This window comes from Heterocephalus glaber, unplaced genomic scaffold (assembly GCF_053883595.1).
Source record: "Heterocephalus glaber isolate CG9 unplaced genomic scaffold, H.glaber_assembly_v1.0 deba00001457, whole genome shotgun sequence".
NCBI classification, from domain to species: Eukaryota; Metazoa; Chordata; class Mammalia; order Rodentia; family Bathyergidae; genus Heterocephalus; species Heterocephalus glaber.
Window position 1 is genome coordinate 39587126 of NW_028258305.1, and position 23913 is coordinate 39611038.

The window sequence follows — 23913 nt, forward strand, 5'->3', positions numbered from 1 at the left end:
AATGTAGCTCAGTGAAAAAAGACAACAGAAAAAAAGACAGTGTATCTGCTAGGCCCTATGTGCAGCTGGCACCTAACTGCAGCCGGCTGGCACTGTATAATGCAGCGCTACAGACGCATAAAGAGAAGGTGATATTTCTTGTTTTTCATTTTTTAATGCATCATGCTATTCATAAACTAGACAGCATCTTCCTGAGTGGTGCTCCTAACCTTCACATTCAGAACTGCGGGCCAGGCCTGTGCTGGGGATCTGGGGCAGGTTCTGGGCTGGTGCTATTCACAGGCCAAGCGCTAGGCAAAGCCAGTGTGGTCACAGCTCTGGCACGGCCGAGCCTCCCAAGTGTTTGCAGCCATCAGAAACCGAAACCAAGTCAGAGGCAAAAGTGAACTGGGCTGCTCTGGTTTCCTGCTGTGGGAAAGCAGGGGCCAGGGAGAAGAATCAGGTCACTGGGCTGCAGTCGTGCAGCCAGGCCTGGAGTCCTGCTGGGCCCCAGCAGGGGAATGGGGTGGGGGCGAGGGGACTCCCACAAATGCATCTCATCTCTGGTTCTCCAAGACTCAAGATGACTCATCATTTCGTCTTCCTGCAATCCAGACGGCCGCTCTCCCAAAGGCCACATTCATTGGCAGGACTCTCTGACAGGGGCATTCTGACTTTTTAGAGAAAGGCCAAAGTCAACATCAGAGAATCCTTCTCCTGGTCTGTAATAACAGCAACTGTGTGTCAGGCATTACTTGGGGCCCAGCATTGTACTTGGTGCTTTCTGCCTTTTCTTACTTGATTCTCACCAACTGAGGAGGCAGGTACTCATTTCCATTTTACAGAGGAGGAGAACAAGACTCAGATTACGCAGACGTGCTGGAGCTGGCTCAACCCAGCTGAGCTTGCACCACTGCGACCCTTCCTGCCCTTCCCAACTCTGCATTCAGTGACTTCATAGGGGCATCTAAAAATCGGTCATGGGGGGTACTCACATCAGGGAAATAGGCTAACACTACAGACTGGGATCCTCCTGTCACTTCTCCTTCTTCTCCATCATCCTCATCCTCACCCTCATCACCACCAGTTGTTAAATATTTACCACTATGAGGTGGGCAGAGCCAGGATTCAATATGTCTCTCTCATCCTGAAACTCGTATCCTTTCCAGTTCATGCCCTAGAGAATGGGCTTGGTCCATAGTTGGAAGACATGTCCTCCTAGCCCTCCTCCTTGGGCCCACAGGGTTGCTCCATCAGATCCAACTGTTATTAGTAAACACATCTGAGTCTTCCCCTTGTGTGTGCTGAGCTAAGGATCTGATTTAATCACAAGGGCTGAGTAAGCTGGAGGCGGGATTTATGAGGTAATAAGAACGTGCTCTCCTCGATGGCACTTCTCATCTTCAAAGCATTTTATAGCCATTTACTAATTAGTCCTGGGCTGCACGCTGTGTGCAGGCACAATGCGTGATGACTGGAGAAACCAGTGAGAAGTGTTTAAATACATGCCAGTGACCCTTGCCCATTTCCCGAGCACGGTTTGCTTCAGTTGCTGAGATAAAATCTCAGGTGCTGGTGTTCGAATCCCTGGCATTTGAAATATAAAGTGGTTATTGTCACTTTCTGTTGCTTAGTTTCCCTAAGAAAATCAGCCCAATTCACTTGGGTAAGAGAGTTGAGTTTTAAAACAAAAATCATATACTCTCCAACCCCACAAACCCACACACAGCACATCGGCTTTCGCTGGCAAAGGAAAGCACACCCTCAGGAGCGCTCAGAAGAATCGTGGGTGCGTGTTAGGAGTGGCAGTCCTGACACCAGCACTGCCTGGCGGGTGACTGCGGCTCGCTCACTTACCCGCCCTGACTCTGTCTCCTTATGTGTGGGACAGGATGGACTCTCTCTACTCCCTCTCTCACATCACAAGTCTGCTGCAAACAAGCACCCCCCCGCCCCCGCCATTGAATCCAGGGCCTTTGCAATGAGCTACATCCCAAGCCCTTTTATCATTTTTATTTAGAGACAGCTGTTGAGTTGCCCAGGCTGGGCTAACTTATGATCCTCCTGCCTCAGCCTCCGAGAGTGCCCAGATTATAGGTATGTGTCATCACACTCAGTTTGTGACAGCTCTTTTGAGTTAGCTGTGCTCGCTGCACTGATGAACCAGGTTGTCACTAAGTATCTGCTCGGCCTGAGCACATGTGGACCCCTAGATGTTGGCAGGTGCAGGAGAGTGACAGGTGGGGTCACACTGCCTCCTCTGGCTCTGTCACTGCTGAACGGCCAGGGAAATGGTGACCTCACCTGCTCTAGGTTTGGTGGGTAGCGGAGCCCCACCTGCATGGGTGGAGGGGAGCAGGGCAATCCTGGGGGATCGTGCCATGGAGCTGGAGGAGGACCGAGCTGGCACACAGCTGCCCTGGCAAGAAGCTCACACAGTCCAGGTTCTCGTGTTCATCCCCCTGCTCTGCCATTAACCAGCTGCCTAACCTCAAGTCAGTCCCTTCCTCTCCCTAATACAAGGTGTGAAATGGACCAGACCGAGGCCTCTGGTCCTCAGAATCCCCAAGAGCTTCCAAGGAAGTCCCTCCCCAGACCCCACCACAGACCTGCAGAACCAGACTCCCTCAGACTGGGACCACACACCTGGATGTCAGCAAAACTGCAGATGGCTCTGCTGAGGAGTGGCTATGACCCAGGGGGCCAGCTGGTGAACAGGGTCTCTTCTGACCCTGCCCAACTGGCTGCCCACAGGAAGGTGCTCCTGCTCCTGTGTTTTGGGAGCCCTTGGGACTCAGTTTCCCCCTCTGCACATTGACAGGAAACAAGCTGGCTTCTGACCATTCTTCCAGCTCTGATGGTCTACAAACCTGGGGGCTGGCTCAGCAGCCAGGCCTGAGTCCAGATACCAGATACATATTGGTGATAACCTATGAGCCTAACCTTTGTCTGGCAGGTGAATTCACACAGTGCTCCATGAGCCTGAGAAGTTCCCACCAGTGACTCCACCTGGTGCACGCAGCAAACCCTAATAACCTCATCCTCCCAGTGTGAGGACGGGCTGCTCGAGGACCACACAGGAGCTGGGGGGTGGATGCTGAACCTATTCGTTCTGAGTGCCCGCCCGGAGCCTGGCTGGGTGGGTGTCTGGATCCTGCAGGTTTCCATTGGAGGACTCCTCAGTGAAAATATTGGGGTGCAGCACACACACACACATGCATGCACACACGGCACTAATTTCAGGGGGGAAAAGCCAAGGGGTGTTCAAGTTTGAAACTTAACAGAAGTCTCAGAGGCAAAGGCTTTGGAAGAAGGGTGTGTACATTTATGATGTTTTACTTTCCCTGGGAAATTACTGTATTATGACTTGTGAGTTTATTTCTTCCAGCTAAGAAATATAATGAAGGAAGAGGGAACAACCAGTAGTGAGGGGTACTAGGATCCAGGGTACTGGCAGGCAGCTCGAGGCTGCCTGGGGCACAGAGTTGCTGTGTGAGCCGAATGCTGCAGTGAAGAGGTCCAGGTGGCTTCCAGGAGGCGGCCCTGTGTGCTGACACACATGTGCACCGAGCAGGCTGGCTGCCACCTCTCAACACTGGTGTTTCCTAGAGCTTTCCATTGGCAAATGCAGCCTCCTGGAACTGAGGGACAAAGGTTTTGAAATAAGCCCTGGTGGGAAAGAGGGGAGAAAAAAATTGTGGTTAGTGCAAACAACTTAGCAAAAAGTGCAACTCAGAGCTTTCGACCTAACTCAGAACAGTTGTTATTTATTGCCATGCATCTTGGGCTGGATTTTTCCTAGGGAGGCATATGTAGTTCACCACGGTGCTGTCTCTCCCAGATACTTAAACAGCCTGCGCTGGACCTGCCCGGCTGCCAACTCCTGCAGACAGCAGTGCCCTCGACTGCCTTCTCCCGGGACGGAAAGGGTCTGATCCGAGGTGTATGACAGAGAGTGACCGCGTTGACTGATGCATCATTTCGGTGACTGGAAGTATCACAAGGCTGCATTTTCCCCTCAATGGGACCTCTGACTTTATATGCACAAAAAAGGGCCTAATGCGGATTCTGAAATGGCCTGCAAGTATTTCTAAACACATGCGTGGTCCATCAAGTGGAGAGAAAGCCAGGCTGGGAATGAACAGAGTCTTCCCCAAAGATTTGGCAAGATTCTGGGCAGACATCCGGACTCCTGTCTACAGAATTGAGGCCTCGCTCCTAGCAGGAGGCGCACACAAGCTGAGCCCCTCTGCTTGGCCAGGCTGCCCGAGGTTGTGAGGTGACCCAGCTGTTCCCGCTGGTGGGAGCTCTCGGTCCAATGGAGGCAGCAGGCCCAGAAGTACTGTGACACTACGTCAGGTGGCACGGGCCTCTCTCCTCCCCAGCGAGACAGCTGGACCCTTCCCATCTGGGCCACTCCGAATGCTCAGGCTCCTCCTTGGTTCTAGTTTCCAGGCCTCTGCCGCATTTCAATGTCAGCTCCTCTCTCTGGAAGCTCTCTTCTCCTTTAACTTCTGTGACATCCAACACCACAGATCTTCTGCTCCTCTCCCCCTGCTGTTCAGAGGCTGCCCCTCGAGGTGCCATCTTTTCCTGCACTTGTGCCTCCCTGCTTTCCACTTCCCTCATGCAGATCAGGGTCAAGGTCACAGTTACTGGGTCATTCGTGGGTGGGCGGGCAGGCAGGCGTGCATTGTGCTTAGCAAAATACTCCTCAGTCCGGTCTCCGGGTCCTTTCCCCTCTCAAACGCCCAAGGCCACATTCCTAACCACCTGCGGGACACTCTGACCTGGAAGTTGCTCTGTAATTCCAACCAGCATGTTCCACAGGACCTTTTCTTCACTGTTAGGGATCTGAATGTGATCTGGCCACTTCGTGCTTCTTACAGCCTTCGGCTTCCTTCTCCAGCAGTTTCCACGGCTCCCAAACCCCTGTGGTGGTTCATTCTCGAGATTCTCCCCTCCTCCTCCATGTCCCTCCATCCTTGGCAACACCCTGGCTCTGGTCTCCTTAGCCTGCAACACAAGTGCAGCACAAAGGTGCTTCCCACCGTGTTCGAGGCCACCGACAGACTCCCTCGGAGGGTAGTCGCTGTCACCACCCAGCCAAGACCTTAGGGGTCCAGGAACTCCTGGCCTGGCTCTCTGTAACCCTCACGAGCTGGCTCCTACCCATTTTTTTTTTTTTTTTTTTAAAAACAACAACTAGTTATTCTTTGTCTCTACTATGTTCTTTGAAAAGCTAAGAAATGAAAGATCCTTTAAAAAAAAAAAAGCAGGATTCCCTCCCTGCTAAACACACCACATGCAACTGGGAGCTCACAGCCACCCATGGGCCAGGACACGAGCCCTGTGTCTACAACCCCCCCATCTCCCCGCTGTGTGACCACTTGGCCTTCCTCACTGGGCTTTGTTCACGTTCAGGCCAGGTGCCCTTGCTTGCCAGGTGCCCTTGCTTGCCAGGTGCTCCCTGGCCACCAGAAGTTCTCTCCTGCTTCTTCAGGGCTCTAGTGCCACATGCATTGTCCTCCCGCCAGGCCACACTGCCCCGCCCTGGAAAGGAGGGGTGCATTCTCCTCAGTGTGACCCCTGACCCAGTTCAGCACGCACCCTGTGAAGGTTGTGGCTTTAAGTGATGTGGTCATGAAGGCCACAGGTTTGTGAGGAGCAGTTAGAGCACGTCCACTCCACTCTGTTCCACAAGGCAGAGACGGTACAGTCCCAGAAGGCAGAAAATGTACTGTTCACACCCCGACCTAGAAAACTTTAGTTCCTTCTCAAATTTTAGTCTAAGCCAGCAACTAGTGAGGAAGATGGATAAAGCACCCTCCTCCATCCACTCCTGGTCAGCACAGCTGAGTCAGCCACGGCGTTACTTTCTTCGATACTCAGGACCTCAGAGCCCTTGCCCGGAAGTACACCAGGCCACAACTGTTCTTAACGCACAAAGGGGGACTGTAACATGGCAGCAGGAGCCTTAGACCTGCAGTGAGGCTGGGGGACCACAAGAAGCTTTGGGCTCTGTCCTTACATTAAGCAGAAGGTCATACGCCCACCCTGCTGTGACGCTGGTGTAGGACAATGTGCAGCAACTGTCAGCTGCCGCCCAGACGAGAAGGCCCTTCAGTCCTTCCACGCTTCCGCTGCTGCTGTCCCTGGTGGTCCTGATGTGCAGCTGGGAAGGGCCTCTCAGCCCTTTGCTTGACTGCTTCAAGTGTTCTGTGGGGATGGGGACCCTGGCCAGGGTACGGCGAAGGCCGCGGGCAGAGGCTGCAGCTGATCTGCTCTGTGAGCGCTGGCTGCAGTGACCGCTGGCCGTCGGCCAAGGGAAGCTCTCTCCACCACCCTCCTGGCCTAGAGGCTCACCGGCCCTTTTCTCTGGGAAACTTCAGGCGGAAGGGGCTGCAAGGCCCTCATACGAAAAGGCCCAGGCAAGAAGGAGTCTGCTTGAAAGGCAAGAGCTTCCCTTTTCAGAAAGTTCTAAAGTTTCCTGTGCGCTCCGGGCTTTCCCTGCCAGGACGGACTGCGTGCCACTGCGGGAAAGCATGGCGAAGCCTATTTAAAGGCACGATGCTACCAGCTGCGTGCAGTGAGTGCTTCTCAACTTGGATCTTCATTAAGTCAGCAGAGGGAGGGGAGGAGGGGAGAGGGAGAATGACAACTGGCTCCCACCCATTTATAGATGTTTTTAAGTACAGTTTTCATTTATTTCACTTTTTATCAGAGAAAATGGAAAGCTGTCCAGAGTATAGCTTGCTAATGACACAAGTTATTTGTCATTTAAAAAAAACAAACCGGAAAACCTGTGACCCAAAGGCGAGGCCTGTGGATGCAAGCTGCGGTGTGTGTGGGGGCCTCCTTAGCTGGCCAGCGGGTGCGTTCAGGAAAGACGCCGGGAGTGAGCCAGGCCCTCATGGTCTCACACTGGAAAGGAGTCTATTTTTAGACCAAAATAGAGCTCACTGGGCCTTAGGACGAAATAAGCTTCTGGCCCTTTTCACTGGTCTCAACCCCTTTGCTTAGGGTTTCAGAAAATCACAGCCCAGTTCGACTCAAGAGTGTCAGTCAGGAGACTGAAATGTAGACAATGGAGCCCCAGCTGTGACCTGGTCGGCTCTGCACAGATGCAGAGTGGGAGGGGAGGCACTCGGGCTTCTGCTCACTCACAGGGCACAGGGAGGTGAGTGGGCCCCGGACCAGCAGCCAGGAGCTGCGGCGCTCAGTGGCTCTGCTGCTCTGGGCCTTGGGCCCAGGGTCAATCTTCTTCTCTCTGGGCTGAGAGCCGAGCCCAGCAATCTCCAAGGCTGCAGGGTGTGGAGGGCAGGTAGTGGAGTGTAGGCTCTGGGGCCAGCCTGACCTCAGATCCAGGCCTGGCCATTCACCTGCCTCGCCGGCTGGATCTCCTGGCAGGTGACATAAAGTGGGGATAACTGTGCCTATCTTAAAGGGTTCTTGTGAGGATTTAATGAGATCAGGTACTTGGTATGGTACCTGGCATAAGAGATGATCAATGGATGCCAAGTGTTACCATGGGGACCAAACTGGGCCTAAGGGGCAGGGCTCAGAGTCTGTGGAAACAGCAGAAGAGGGAAAGCTTGTGTGCAAAGAGGTCCTGGGGCCTTGCCTGTTCATCCCCTGCCCTGTGGCTGCTCCCTTTCCACTTATCAGATTGAGCTGGCAGCTGACTGCACAGAGAAAGCCACTTTCAGGTCTGGGCACTCAGACAAGGCTATCACAGCACTGTACATCCTTTAAAGCTCAGTCCTGGGCTGTTTGTGACGTGCTAGTGGCATCTGAGGGTGAACTGTGCAGCCAGGCCCCTGCTTGTCTTCTGCCCACACCTGCCTGGCAGGCTCCTTGTGTGTGGTTTTGGTTAAAGGCTTGGTCAGGGAGGAGGTCACAGCCGTGGATTAGAGGGGTATTTAAGAGTCACATGGCTCTGGCTGCCCAAGACAAGGCCATCGTTAGTTGGCCTGCTTCTCTGACAGACCTTTTTATTTTGCAAAAGCCTAAACAACTGGTTTCCTCCAAAACAGGACTTGAGCTCTGGAATTCAAAGATGCTTTTCTTTGGGCAACTGGAAGATGAGACATATGGTGCCTGCTAAGGCCAGGCCAATGTGGTGGTAGGGTGGGAGAAGTGGTTCAAGGACACGACCCCCACTGTCAGGAAATCAAGTACATACACATCGAGTCAGAGGTCATTTTTGCAAATAGAGGCAAGTTTCAAACATCTACGTCTCACTGGTTTTTTCCAGTTCTATTCTGCAGCTGTGATTTCAACTGGCACATGTTTTTAATCAGTCATATGAAAACCAATTGCGGTCTGAAAATCAAAGCAGCCCTGTAAATAGTGGCAGACAAGTCCCGCTAATCATGGCGCTCAGTTGTGCCTCGTCCTCTTTGTCCTGAACTGGCACTGTAAATACTGACTCACCCGGGGTCCTCGCCTCATGTCAAAGGCCATCCTTAAAACAGGCTCCCTATAAAGAGACCTGGTTCTATCAGTGCCACCCACCCCAAGCACTCATCCCACTTGGGGTGCTCTGACTGGCATGACGAGGGCTTGTTTTGTGCTGGGCCCTGGTCGATGGCAGCATGGTTCTCTGGTGTGGGCTTTAGGAACAAACAAGTAGTTATAACAGTTCACAGTCACAGCCCTGCTGAAAGTGCCAAGTGTTGAGCAGGCCTGTTTGTCTTCAGGGGTCCGTGCTTGTCAGAGGAGGAATTAACATGCTTGAGATGCAAAGCCTTGAAATTATGCTGAGAACATAAATTAATCATTCTCTCCCAGCTTCAGGCAGAGGCCTCTGCTCAGCTGGCTCAGACTCCCTCCCATGGACCCTAAGGCACACGGGGTACCCAGCTCCGGCCCAGCCATGGTCGGCCGGGGTCTGGGACGTCTAGATTTGTGTCCAGGCTGTGCCTCACCCAACTTGCCTCCTCGCCTGGAGAAGGCTGAGACTGTGGCCTCAGTACAAGTTGAATTAAATCAAATGCTGTTTTTATTTTATTTATTTTTATTTTATTATTATTATTTTTTGGTACCGGGGATCAAACTCGGGTCCTTGCGCTTGCGCAGCAGGTGGTGAGACCACTGAGCTAAATCCCCAGCCCTCAAATGCTGTTTTTAAGAGGACCTCAGAGATCTATTTCTAGACATCAAAGTATTGGGATGAAGTTTGGGTCCTGCAAAATCATAGGGTATACTAAAGTGGTCAAAACTGCCTAGCAGTCCCCACCTGATGCTCACTGAGGGGCCCCTGGAGCCCAGCCCGTTCTTTGGAGCTAGTGTTGCTTGCAGCCAGCTTCTGCAACATGGGGCCAGGACTCGTTCCCAGAGCCTGCAGGTACAGGAGGGAGAGGAGGAGCATAGGGCTAGCTACAGCAAAGGTGGGACGGCATTGCTATGGCCACAGAGCTGGCTTCCTCCTCTGGGTGTCTGTCGGTGTGTGCACATCTTCCACCTGCCGACCCTCCTTCCCTGCCCAGCTCTAAGCCCCTGGAGGGCAAGACCACTGGTCACGAGTCCATCTCTGCAGCCCTAGCTTCCGGCACAGTGCCTCACTGGTCAGCTTTCTGTTGTTGGGACAAAATATCCAGCACACACAACTTCAAGGAGGAAAGGTTTATTTTAGATCATGGTTTCAGAAGTTTTGGTCATGGTCAGCTGGCTCCATGGCAGAAACATCATGGTGGAAGGGCATGACGGAGGAAAGCAGAGAGCAGGGGCAGCCAGAGAGGAAAGGGCCAATGACCATATATCCCAGTGATGGCGAACCTTTCAGAGCTTGCAATGATGCAGTCAGCCCACTGTGGCACGCGTGTCATAGGTTTGCCATCACTGACGGTAGTACTCAAGGTCGGGCCCCATCACCCACACAAACAAACCCAGAAGTGTGCTCTATTACTCTCCTTGGCTCTCTCAAGCCAATCAAACTGACAATCAATGGTTTCGCCGCCTGCTACGCAAGCACAAGGACCCGAGTTCAATCCCCGGTACAAAACAAACAAACCAAAACCCCCTGACAATCAAGATTAACCATCACAGAGCCCAACACATGGCGCTCCACACAGATTTCTCAAACAAATGTAAGTACTCAGCTTATTTGAAGATGCAATGGAGAATGACAAAATTTTGTAACAAGGAAATCTGCAAGGTCTTACAGCCAGTCATTACAGGGAAGGGAAAAGCGAGGGCTGCTACAGAGGTTGCTATGGTCCCCCCAATATGGCAAATAACAACTATATGTCAGCCTAGGCCTTCCCTGTAAGTCCCCTCAAGACTGAATTTGGGGCTGGCTTTTTCTCCATGTCCTTAGTGCTCCCAGCAAGTTTATATCAATCAGATGCCCCAAGGGGTGGTCCTGCAGCTGCAGCCCCAGTGCGCAGAGCATGAGCCAGCCCTCCTGTCTCCTTCCTCGAAGGCTGCTGCTCTCTCCATCGGAATCTGCCTGATGAGAGCTGAGCCAGGCTTACAGGGTGCACCTGGCTGGGCTGGGACTCGGGCTGGGGCTGGGGCCAGGGAGTGTGTGTGTGAGGGGAAGGGATGTGGAGCTGCCTGAGGTCTGAAACCCAGAGCAGAGCCCAGCACTGTGCCCGTCTGCTCTCCCCCTCTGCACCTGCCTGGCGTGCCAGACAGCAGAGGCCAGATGTGATGATGGCCATGGAGATACCCATGGAGAGACAGGGGTCTCACCACAATATGGCCACAAGGAGAGCTACTCATCAGCTCACCTGCTGGGGACAAGCAGTCTGATGGCAGTGAGTCACCACCAAGGTCACAGAACACTCCACTTCTTAGTCAGCAAAGGGAAAACCCAAAACCCCTCCTAGAGGAAGTGCTCAGGGGATCTGGCAGGCTGGTCACGTGGTGTGGGGTCCAGGCCCTAAGTCACACCCCAGTGGGGACTGTGCCTCAAGGCTTCTTCTGCTCAGCATTGCCAGGCACCAGTCTAGGTCCATGGTCTAGTCCTAGTCCCAACGCCCCACTTATACATCTACTCTTGGGGCACAAAACAATCTCCTCCCTAGAGTCTCTCAGGAGCTCTGATGTGGAGTTTGCCTGGAGGAAAATTTGGCTTCTCTCATTCAACCTCAGCATCCAGGGACCACAGCTCATGTCTTCCCCAGCTGGAGGGCCTTGCCTACAGGCTTTTAGGCACAACTTTTGGTCACCTGCACACGCCGGGTCTCACCCTCCTCTCCTGGCTCGGTGGACACGATGGCCCTCAGAGATCTGGGAGGGGAGCAATGAGATAGCTAACAGGCTTTGTCTTCTTGCCCACAACCGTTAACCCTACTGCTGGAACACTATCTCCAGCTGCCTGGCTCTCTGGGCCTCACACAGAAAAGCAGCAATTCCAAAAGAAGAAACTATTCCATGAGAGGATACCCAAGGTCTCTCCTCCCTGGTGGAGACAGCGGGCTATAGTGGAAAGGTAATTGGCCCAAGGACAATTTGAAGTGAGCCCTGCTGGTGGGGGTGGGGTTGGGTGGGCAGGTTCCACACAAGCTGGCCAGGGCCAGAGCTTTGGGCAGGTGGAGCCCCACCTACTCGGCACCAGCTGGGGCCATGTACATGCTGCACCACACATGTTGGCCAGGTAGCTGTGTGGGCCTGGGTGTCAGTGAGAGAGAAGGAGGGAGGGAGAGAGGGAGGAAAGGAAAGGAAGGACAGACATACAGTGTGGGAAAACGATATCTACACATGGTATAAAGCAGGCTTGTTCAAACAGTGGGCTGAAACCCATTAGTGGCTTGTGAAATCCATTTAGTGGATCCTGACCAGCATCAAAATAAAGTGAAAGAAAATCAGAATGCATCACATGTGGCAAGGAGAAATATTGTTTTGTGAAGCTATTGTTTGAGTTACGTATATTGAATTAGAATGTAAAATAAGAATCTTGCTGTGGATTGTGGTTAAAAAAAAAAAGTCTGGAAGCCACACATGTGAGGGAAGGGAGATGGCCACTGCATGTCAGACGTCAGGCTGGTTGTTTTCATCTCCAGTACTTTACCCTTATGCCTCCTAACGGGCCACTACTGGGTCAGTGTTCCTCTTTCTGCCAGGGAGAAATGTATGGTTCAGAGATGCCAGGTGAATTTTCTAAGATCACAAAGCTAACAAGGGCCAATGCTATTTAGGAACCCAGAGCTGCTCAATTCCAAAGAAGACATTCTCTCTATGCTGCCATGATTTCCACTGGAAAGAGGGCTCCATTCCTGGCTCCGCAGTATGAATTACTCTCCATTATCTTGTCTATGAGTCTAAGAGAGATGATTTCCAAAGTACTCTGATGTGATAGTCTTCCTTCTCCCAAACATCATTTTAGATGAATTTAGCCTCCTCCGTCAAAACTTTCATTAGAATTGCCAATAGCCTGGTAATAAATTTCAAGAGCTGCCTAACTGCCAACTCCCACGACACTGGAAAAACCCTCTAAGGGCCCTCCCTCTCTCTCGTGTGTTCAGAGGTGTGGACTGGTGTCTTTAGCCCTCATCCAGGGACCTGCACTGAGTGGCTTCTTCTTGGAATTGTGAGTGATATCAAGGGACAAAAGGGATGAACCTGACCTCCCTCTTCTTGCTCATGTGGAAGTACTCGTGCACCCTAATGAGAACCGAGACACTCCAAGTGTCTGGGAGGAAGAAAAGAGGAGTAGCATAAATGTTCTTTAAATAATGAGTCCAGTCCCAGAAGAGCAATGGGTACCCGAAGGTTCCTTTAAATAGATGTCATTTGGCATCTTAACACTCCTCTAGAGTTGTTGGGAAGTAAAACCTCTGCAAAGGGCTATAAAAGGTGATACACTACTACCCCAACACGATCAACTTGTTGACTGAGACTGGGAATGCTTCAGTGACTCTACCTGCTTCTCACTTGCTACATGACCTTGGGTGGGTGAGCCACGTCACCTGTCTGGCCCAGATGTGGAGCTGTAAAGTGACGGATGGTTTCTGAGGCCCCTGCTAGGTCTAGTATACTACTATCCATCACTGTTGTTGCTTTGGTATCAATCCGTCCTCCCTAGTGAGAGGCAGTTTCTCAAGTGAAAGCAGTAATTGAATAAATGATTCTCTGCTTTGCTGGAGGGCTCCCTTATGAGCCTTAATAAGCATCATCAGAGGCACCGCACAAGTCTGAGGCTGCTCTCTAGTTCCCCATTGTCTCCAGATCTGACTGAGGGTTCCAGGAATGATGGCCATCTTTCTTCCATGCTTCAGACCCACAGACAACTGAACATTCCCACACACAGACTGCGCCTGCCCTGGTAACGGGCGGTCTCTGCAGGGGTAGAAGAATGCATGTGAGCAGGCCCTGGTCCTCAGGGGACGCAGACACTTGGCTTCCAGGGCAGAGGTTGCGTGCTCAGCCTGGAAGGGAGCCGGGAGCTTTGCTTTTAGTCATGGGCCAAGCCCTCCTTGGCCCACTCATTACTGCTGCCGAGCAAACTTTCAGCCTCTCCACTTTTCTTTCTTTTCTGCTTAGAGCCATGCCAGGGCATTATGCAGCAGGCCAGACGTCTAGCACGTTTAATGACAATAATAATAATTTGCATTTATACAAGGTCTTAAAGTGTATCACAAACAATAATTAATTTTCTTTTGCAAGCCTAGGAGCCAGCTAAGTAGGAGCCCCTTACTTTGCAGATAAAGGGTACTTTTGGACCATTAGACATGTTGGGGGCCTCTCCAACTACTCAAAACCTGCCTCCTGTCAAGGCCTGGCCCAGCATCAGCAGATGCACAGAGACCCATGCTGCCAACCCAGCCAGAGCTCCACCCCAGTGGGCACTCATGAGCCACACCTTTGGTGCTCATCAGAAACAACTGGCAGGGGTGGGGCTTCTGGGGCGATGAGTGCGCAGGGCTGAGAGCCCAGGGCTCACAGGGATAGCTAAGAACGCTCGCTCTTCCTTCTCTGGGATGGAATTCTGGTCCCTTGAACTCTTGCCCCCTGGTCCTGCTTCTACTCCCTGAAACAAAACCTTCGGTCACTAACAGCCGGAGCCAGGGGTACTAGATATCGCTGGCATAAACTCTCTGCTTCTCTGGTCAGCCTTGCACAGCCTGGTGGCTCAGACCTCCCCAAAGTTGGGTGAGGCCTGGGGAGCTGCGTGGTGGGGCAGCTGGGGGCCCCGCCTTACACGCAGGGTGCTGAGGCCAGGCTGTCTCCCCTAAACTGTGCCCTGGGTCCTGCTCGCTCTGGTACCCCAGATCTGCTCAGGTTTAAATGCTCCTCTCCCTCCCCTTCTTCTCCCTCCCATTTCCCCTCCCTTTCTCTCTCTCTTTCTTTTTCCAGGGCAGAGGATCAAACCCAGGGCCTAAACCATGCTTGGCAAGAAAAACTGAGCTATGGCCCAGCCCACTAATGACCTGTTCTTTAGTCCATGGAACAATGGTTACCCTAGGGACTGGTTTTGGGAGGCCAAGCCAGGTAATAATCTCTTTAGTTGGTTTTGTTTGAGTTTTTTTTTTTGGTACTGGGGATCGAACTCGGGTCCTTGCGCTTTCGCAGCAGGCGGCGAAACCACTGAGCTAAATCCCTGGCCCTTGTTTGGGTTTTTTGTGGCACTGGAGATTGAACCCAAGGCTTTCACACTGAACTACATCCTCAAGCTTTTTTAAATTTGAGACAAGGCCTCAATAAATTGCTAAGTTGTTCAGGCTGGGCTTGGACTTGTAATCTTCCTGCCTCAGCCTCTCAGAGTACTGGGAGTTTTTGTGGGTTTTTTTGTTTGGTTTGTTTTCCTTTCTTTCCCCGTCTCTCCGTCTCTGTCTCTCTCTCTCTGTCTCCCTCTCTCTCTCTCCTCCCTCCTTACCTCCTTTATTAGAAATAAATACTTGGTGTTAAACTTGAGAAACAGGCACATGTTATTGAGCTGAGAACCAACAGAAAGACAGGAACTCCATGACCTTGCTTCTCCCCCAGGGGAGACAAGGGAGGCATCAAGACTGGGGCGGGGCACAGAGAGGCAAACGGAATCCTTTGCTAAATTTATTTTCAAAAAGCTAGATCTTCTGGGGAAAACAACTCTCTAGAGTGATTTCTGGATCCTTGCTGGTTTGCTTTATGCCTGAAAAGACACCACCCTCCCTCTGCCAAAAGCACATTGTTTGGGTGATATTTTTCTCACAGCAGCTTACCATGGAAGGAATTTTGAGCATTCACTGAAGGCTGTTGTTTTCCTAAAACCTTCCCCAGCTTCTGCGTGAGGTTTGGCTTGTGGAGACACAGCTCCGTTCTGCTTGGGCTGCATGCGATTCCTACTTTCTGGTCTAGAATCAGGGGATGGTCTCTGGGTTGGATTTGGGATGGGTCCTCGATCTGGGAGATGATTGGGAAAAGACAAAGGGACTAGAGATGGAGCCTCCTGGTGCCAGTCTGGGACAAGGGTGCCCTGTAACCATTCCCCACCTGCTTCCAGGGGAAGTCAGAGAGAACTGAATTCAAATATGGAGCTATCCCTTACTACTTTTATGTTTGGGGGATCCCTGGGTTTCCATTTATTTCTTCATTGTGGCTGCTGTAAGGTGACAATGCCAGGCGCATGCCAAGAACTTAACATACGCTAGGTTTCTTTTCTTTCCACTCCACTGCCACCAGACAGCTACCTAAACACACCCAGAGGGACTCCTGCTTCACTTTAACTCAACAAACATTATTGAAAAGCTTTTAATAACCTCCTTTTATTCCAACCAACAATCATATGGAATAGGTCCCATTACTCTACAACCATGGCATGCATGAAGACACAAGCTTGCAGAGGGGAAAGAACTTGCCCAAAGTCAGTAACGGGGTAAAAGCCAAGGAAGACTTGGGCATGAGTCACAGCCTTGCCAAAGCACACTGCCAGGCCAGGAGGGTCTTCTGAGCAGAAGGAGTGTGTCTTTGGATGTGCCCACATCCATCAGACAGGCCCTGCTGAGCACTGCTCCAACCCCGAGTTGCGAAGGGGCAACATGAGGAGCCTGGCGGCCAGGAGGAGAACATTCACAGAACTGGGAATGTGTGTTAACATGCAAGTGTCTTTCTCCCATGCTACTCTGCATGACCAATCCTGGGTCGACCTCCCTGGTCCACCTCTCCTTTCTCATGGGGTGAGTCAGCACTGATGTGCACGTGGGTCCTTCGTCTTCCCAATCCCACCTTTTGAGGCCACAGAGAGGAAGTGCTGTGTCCACAGGATGCACCTATTCCTTAGCATGGAGCTCTGCACAGTTTTGGGACTCAAGACAATGATGAACTGCTTTCCCCCTTCCCATCTTTTAGAACTGAGAAAGGGGACTGGAAGTAGACATTAAGTCCTTGGCTACTGTGGATTCTTAGCTTCTCTTCCCACTCCCTCCTCTAGCCTCTGAACTCTGGGAACTGTGGGCAGATACAGGATGAGAAAAGGAGGATAGAAATCTTTCAAAATCCATCCACATGGCTGGCCTGAATACAACTTCCAGCACAAACTGAGGTGTGGAATTGGACCTGACTGAAGTGCTGTATCACTCACAGTGAGTTCATTCCGGCTTTCTCAAAACCACTCTGACAGCACACACTGCAGGAGAGGGTGTCCTGGTGGGATGTCATCACTGCACATGTCGGGTGGCGTGTAACCCAATGCTTGGGGAGTGAGGTCAGTTCCAGATACCAGGAGTCTGTCCGGATCTCTGAGCACATTTCTTGGTGCTGCTAGTGTGCTGCCTTTGAGATAGAACATGTGGAAAATCATGTGCTTAAGTTGAGCCAGTTTTAGGTTAGCAACTGGCAAGGAAGAGCCAGGGCGTGGGCTCTCTAGCATCAGCACCCGAACTAACCAGCCCTGCAGTGCCTAAACAAGAGGAGCACATCTCTGCCACCAGTCCTGGGCCACCCATCCTCCAGCCTTGAGCCTGGGAGCCACCCTGGCACTGCAGCCCTGCTTCAGGGGACCAGGTGTGAAGGGGTTGATGGGGGCCAGCTCAGTGAGCTATGGTCTCCAGGGCCAAGGCTATGGAGAGTTAACCTGCTGCTGGCCAGCAAGAGTCTTGTGACAGGACCTCATGGGCTTCTGACATACTGGGCATCAGGAGGGGCTGCTGCATTTGGGAGTGCAGCTTCTGGGCCACCTGAGCCTATGTGGGGCTTGCTAAGGTGTATGCCCACCCGAGGACAGAGGCCCAAAGACAGTGATAGCTTTTGCTTCACCCTGAGGTATGAGTCAAACCCTGAATTAACTCAAAAAGGCCATTTTTTTCTTGTTTGTAAAAGTTTCTTACAGGCCAGGGTGGTCCTGATAAGAGGACGATTCAGTCACGTGATTTTGGTTTCTCTATTAGGCATCTGATGCAGAACACAGGCATGGAAACTTCACTGGGAGGCAAATCCTGTATATTAGAACCTTGTTTGGATTGGCTTTGGGGGAAGAAGGTTAAAGAGATAGTTCCTTTTTAGTCTGCATTGCAAAGGCATCTTTAGAGGCCATTCTTGTTGCCACAGTCTACCAATTTTTAGTATCTTCCCCCATCCCAGTGCTCAGACTTGGAAACTAAGGCAAAGCCAGACCACCAAGGATGGGCGAGATCTGGGGAGATACACAGATTCTTGCAGGCAGTATTTGGTTTCCTCTCCTGCCATGTTTACCAAGCAGATGAATCGGCATTCAAATCCCTAGTCCTTTCCCTGTAGGTACGTGTGGGTGTCCCCTATCCAACCATGCCACCGAATACAGTCAGACCTACATAGCTGGAGAATCTTTTTTCCAAAATTGAGACATATCATGAGTGCACTGGTGGCCAGAGCCACCAGATCGGTAAACAAATACAGACATATAGCAAAATAAACTCTGTAAAAATACAGCAAAATAAGCTCCCACCCTTTGAAACGATCAATAATGTCAAAGCATGCACTGTGCTGCCAACAACTCCAGGGGAGAAAGAAACAGACCCTTTCTCTAGTTAGCTCCTTATTAGTCACGTTGGGAGCTCTTCCTATGAAAGAACTACCATAAGTGCAAAGGCTGTAGAACATTAGATTTGGAAACCCAAAGATCATCAAGTTTTCTCTAAGGGACCAGATAATAAATAGATATTTTCAGCCTGGAAAGCCACACACTCTACTGTAACAATTCAAGTCTGCCCTTGTGATAGCATTGGCCACAGTGAAGAAGTGACTTGTGGTTATGTTCCAATAAAACTTTATTCACAAACGCAGGAATCCCTTACCCAGTCCAGCCCCTCCCTGTGCAGAGGAGGAGCTGTAAAGTGATGGATTCTGCAGTCACAGAGCCATCTGGCTGTCCACCCAAGACCAAATTTGTAAGGCTGAAGGGAGTGAGAGAGGTACTCGTACAGGTCTAAGAGCCACCAATACAGAGGCTAAAATGGCCACCTATGGATGGATAACTGGAGAGTTTGACTATGATATTTAACTTCGCCAGAGAGGATCAAAGAGCAAGTGGAAAATGACAGGTGAAAATCTAATGGGAAAGGTAACCTCTCTGTCACACTCAGGATGCAGAGATGGAACCACAGTCATAGCCTCCAAGGGTGTCTGGCTAATGTTCATTCATCAAGGAGACTCAGGCATGACCTTGGAGAGGTGCTGGAAAAAAAGGGAAAAGGGAGCTGGAAAGCCACTGGCACTTGTCCATGAACAGTATGAGAAGAAAACAGCAAATTCATTTTTTCCAGTCAGCAGCTAGTCAAACATCGAACAGGACATAAACGGTCATGGAGGACAAGCCCTCTTATCCAGGGCCGAGAACAGGTTGTTTTGGCTGTGAAGCATTTTCAAAACAAGTTTTCTTGGTCTCATGACAGGTTGTGGCAAGAACAAGAAAATAAAAAGAGTAGAAGATCCCATGATCACTGCTCTGGGCTTCCACGTGGGCTGGCTCTGCCTGCACGGTCAAGTTTCCTTTCTGAGTGTTCAGATAAAGCTGGTCTTAGGGTTAATACCACCTTGCCAGTGACACCATTTAATAAAGCCATTCCTCTAAGAACTCTCTGGCAGGAGGCTAATCATTCTAGTCTAGGAGGAATAAGGGGTCAAAGTCACTCTTAAGCCCTAGGGTGCTATTCTGTTCAAACCTACGCCCTGCTGTTTTAATTTCCCCTCACGTTATGTGGACCAATTCCTTCCCCGCCAGGTTGAAAGCTTTCTTCTCGGAGGTGGACTTTTCCGTCTCAACCACAGAACTCTTGGTCAGGGAGGGGCAAAGAAAGCAGCAGGAGGCCTGAAAGGTCGGGCCAGGCTCAGGCTGGGTGTGGGCAGGGCCATGTGCCCCCAGCAGCAGCAGCCTGCTCTGGGGCTAAACGAAGGAGGAGTCCGGGCACAGAGCTGAGGGCAGTGGTGCAAAAGACAGAGCACCATGCGGGGTCCTGGGACTGCTCATCACATAAGCCAGAGAGACTATTCAGAAATCAACTAAACAAGTGTGCCAGGAATTCTCAGATGCCCTGGCCAGTCACTGAGGAACCAGAGGCAGTAGAGAGAAGACCCAGACCTAGTTCAGACTCAGATTCTGAAGGGCTGAGTGACCTGGACAGCACAGCTGCCTTCTAGATTGTCCTTCCAGCTCGACACTGTGACCCCACATCCTGGAGCAGGGCGCACTCAGCCCGGTTAGCAGCACGCCTGGGTGGTGGTCTCCAGTCCTGGAAGAAACACGCGGAGGAGGGCAAAAATAGTTCTGAAGAAAGAAAAGCCAATCCTCCACAGGCCCTTCATGCTGGAAGAAGCAAAGGCGGGTGTGTTGGTGCCCAGAGGCAGAGAGGGTCAGGGATACGTGAAGGCCAGCAGCAGGCATTCCTCCCACTGCACCACACACCCACACAGCGACACCGGCACAGGCACTGAGCACCTCGCCCAGGAAGAGCTGAGGGCGCTGCCTAAAGCCAGCTGTGTGCAGTGGGGTGGGGCAGAGGGGGAGGGAGAGAGGGAGAGAGAGATCCAGGGAGATCTGTCCCCAGATCTACACACTCTGTTCCGCCTGATGCCTGGGCCATCCCAGCTAAATTGAAATGTCAGATAAACTGCAAATAACATTTGAGTATAAGTATGTCCTACATATTGTATGGGACATTCTTATACTAAATCATTTGTTATTTATCTAAGCTTTAAATTTGCATTTCTCATTGTTACATCTGGCAACCTAACTTGAGAGCTGGCCTTGGAAAACCAACTGAGGTAGCCAAGAAGGGGTGAAAAAAAGGTCCAAATAGTCCTAATTTTGGAGGCGGAGAAGGTTCTGGAAGGACTTAAGGGTGAACACCAAGGCAGACCAGTGTATCAACATGTAATCTCTCCATTTAAGGCAAACTTCCTGCCTACAGAATGCAGGGTCAGACGCTGCAGCATGGCGGTCGGCAACAGCAGCCACCACTAACTGCACACCAAGAATACGTCAGGCAGTTTACAATAATTTCCCCAGTGAACATTCAATCCCCCTGTGAGGGAGGATTGTTTCCCCTCTTATGTAGAGATGAGAAAACCAAGACTCATATGGGCGAAAATAAGCAAAAGAACACAAATACTAGAAAGGGGCAGAACAAGGGTTTGCATTCTGGCTGGTCTCATTCTAGGGCACATGTGCTTTCCACTCTGTGGAACTCTGCCGCTACCTCCGGCCTTCTCTTCCTCCTTCCCTCTATCTGTTCTTCCTTTCCTGCTGCCCTTTCTCTGTCCTTCCTGGACCCTGCCCGTCCTCCACTCTTGGCTTCCTAGACCTCAGGAACCAGACAGCCTCTCTTTTCTGCATGGGGCACAGGTCAATACGTCCAACAGTCATTTACATGGAACTTTCGTCCCTCTGCTGGTTCACATCATTTAAATTCATACCTAAAATCTGGTTTGGATTTAATAAACATTTGCTGAATAAATGAGCAGGAAAAGTGCTAGTGATCTGGGCTGAATCTAATCCGAATGTTACCACAAGTCAGCACCGGTGTATCCCCCCGCCCCGTGTGCATGTGTATCTGTGTGTGCTGTGATTCTGGGGGTTCCTGCATGTACTCTGCATGTGGCGAGCCCTTCCTATGTTTCTCAGTGGATTTAGTTAGAGCTGCAGCTACACAGAAGTACAGCCTTCCTAGATGCCTTCTGATCAGCTCTGGGAAACCACTGTCGCGGCTTGCTTCCTCCACTCACTGCTGCTCTAAAGCCTGTTCTCCCCATGGCCACAGCACCTTTTCCACGTGGCCTGGCCCTGACCACCCATGGCACACAAGGCAAACTACTTTTTCCCCTCACAAGTGACTGTGGATTCAGGACTACTCTAGGTGCCCCCAGCCTCACTTCTGCTTTCTTGGCTTCCAGTTTCCATCAGGCATGACTAAGTGTCAGGCTGGGGAGATAGGAGTCACTGGGATTTTCTGTACCCTTCTCAGACAACTGTGCCTTTGGCGCTCCCCCCACCCCCCTTTTTCTTCTTGCCCATAAACCCTTAGTAGTAAGTCTGGTCACAGGAATATTTTACCTTATCTTCAAGATACTCAGCATCAGGATTTCAGGCTCTTAGGAGAGCTATTTCTGCCTCAAGAACACCCTGGACGTTCCCTATAGGCTTAGCAGCCTTCAGCCCACTAGGAGAATGTTCCCCCAGCCACTCCATGGATGGGTGTCTGGGCACAGCCACGCAAGCACAATAGCCTCCAGCCTTGACCCCACTGTGCTGCTCCTGGGAGCCAGGAAGCACCCAAGAGCAGTGCGAAGGAGGGAAGTCAGAGGTGGCTTGGGCTGGGGCTCTAATCTTTGTACTGCATGCACTGCACAAGTTCTTCAAGGAAATGAAATAGTGCACTAAATGTGAACTCTATGCCAGGCATTGAACTAAGAGCTGTATATCCATTATTGTGTTTCCGTCACAGTGGCTAATGCTCAGCAGTCACACCTAGCTGTACTAGATTATCTCTAAAGCTCCTTCCATATTCCACAGCCTGAAACTGCCTCCACTGTCAAGCTTAACTTCCTAGCGGCACTGCTCCTTGGCCATCCAACTTAGCTCTGCTGTTGGGTGTGGATTCTGCACATCACTGAGTAAGGGTAAAGCCTCAGTACCTACCTGCCACTTTTGCCTACTTCTCTCAATCCTCTGCCTCAGGGAGGCATGGATCAGGTTGTTTTCAAGGTGGCCCTGTGCTGAATGCTCTGACAACAGGAGGGAGGAAGGCCTCTGCTCGGCATTAGGATCTGCACAGAGTAAACGGCCCTGATGGTTCTTTGATGCTTCCCTTTTTTCTAGAATTTATGCCTTAATGAGAAGTGATAGAAACAAGCAACATGGCCCTCCTGCTTGGCTGGACTCTACCTCACACATGACAGCCCTGAGCAGCCCTGGCAGCACCTGTCAGAAACCAACCGCACACTGAACAGTCAAGCCTAATTCCCAGGAAGCTGTTTGAACTTGACATCTGAAAATGTTCTGCATCTAGAATTATTTTATAGGGTGTGTGTTCAGGGCATATGTGTGCACGTTCCACAGCTGAAGTATTCTATAAATATCAGATACAGACTGTACAAAGAGCCTCACGTACAGGGCGTCCTTAATTCCATTTAGTAAGGTTTTCAATGTGTCTCTGACCTCTGGCAACAGAGACTGAAGTTTCTCAACATGACTAAAAAAGGATGCTAAGCTGCCTTAAACATGCTTTTTACTTAAAATCTCAGAAATGTAAGAGAGCTTAGTGACTGTCAGGTAGGTACTGGCTCTCGCACTTTCAGATGAGGGTACTGGGGCACAGAAAAGTGACCTCATTTTTCCCACAATCACACAGGAAATTAATATGTATCCAGAGGAGACCCAAGTCTCCTAATTCTCAGGCCAATCCTCTTTGCATTTTGTTCACTTACTTTACGATTCACCTTCCAACAGTTAAAAGGCAGCTCTAATTCCATGACTAAATGTTCTTCTTCGATGCATTATAAAGATCCAAAACCAGATTCTCTACTCTTTCTTTTCTGACTCTATAAAGCATCTGTATATTTTTCCAAGAAAGAAAATCTGTGACCACAACTCACAAACAAGGAGGTGTAGTAATGGAGACCATTTTCCCAATGGTAGAGAGGGCACCCCTAGAACCCAAGCCTGAGTATTCAGGAACTGAGCGACAGCCTAACCAAGGGAATTTCTTGGCAAAGACACGCTGCCCTTCCAATTCTTTCATGCGACTCTTCTGACAAGCCAAGTTCAGTGCAACTTCTGGCTATGCAGCTGAGGCCAGAACACAGACCCTCAACTGTTTTCCACTGAGAAAGTAAGATGGATGAGGGCCCCATCCTTAAAACAGCTGTAGAGGAGCATACAGGGAGGCCTGGGAAAGCTGGGAGAGGGTCCTGCAGATTGGGCTGAGCTGCTCCGCTGCCACAGGGAGAGGAGGCTGAGCTGTGAGCTCTCGTGCCTGGCACGGTGGGGTCTACGAGGGCTGGCAGGAATGAGAGTGGCTCGCGCTGGGACTAGGCTGGGTTAGCAGTAACCGATGGCCAGGCATTTTAATGGAGCTTATCATTTCACAGCAACACATGTCAGGCTCAAATAAATAACACGCTCTCGCTGACCTGCACGACTTGGAGAGGATGCCTGGATGTCAGGCAGATCTGGATTCCTCCCCATCTCTGTTGCTCCCGTTGACAGGCAAAATGAACTAAATCCCTTCAAGATAGCTTCCAAAAGGACTCTCTCTGAGAGTTCGAGGATCCATCATCCCCTGTTATTTGGTTTTCTTTTTTCTCCACAGTTTCTACATTTCTAAACCCAGGAGGGACAGGAGGGAGAGCTTGCTTATAGAGGAATGGGGCGTGGGGAATGAAGGCCTTGGGACCAGAGCCTTCTCTGAGTCCTCTGTCAGCTTGCCAGAGGAGCCGGTCCCTTTGTGTCCTCTCAGGGTGCTTGGCAGCCCAAGCCATGCTGGCAGGGCCAGGAAAATTCCCTCTGCCCTCTCAAGGGGAGTTCAGCTGACACGA

The 23913-nt window shown here is 51.0% G+C and overlaps 1 protein-coding gene and 1 long non-coding RNA gene across 4 annotated transcripts in view; one reads left to right on the forward strand and one right to left on the reverse strand.

Annotated features, from left to right (window-relative positions):
- Positions 1-3282: 3282 nt before the first annotated feature.
- Positions 3283-23913, reverse strand: part of Babam2 (BRISC and BRCA1 A complex member 2) — a 413096-nt gene continuing 392465 nt past the window's right edge. For all 3 annotated transcript variants that reach the window (XM_013070150.3, XM_021253641.2, XM_004839227.4), the window contains one exon: positions 3283-3648. In XM_013070150.3, the coding sequence (XP_012925604.1) occupies positions 3585-3648 (64 nt within the window). In that variant the 3' untranslated portion in view covers positions 3283-3584. The remainder of the gene's footprint in view (positions 3649-23913) is intronic.
- LOC147827047 (uncharacterized) lies at positions 6317-23177 on the forward strand. The gene is made up of 3 exons (XR_015453030.1): positions 6317-6568; positions 16337-16487; positions 22196-23177. It is a non-coding gene; the product is annotated as an uncharacterized LOC147827047 (long non-coding RNA).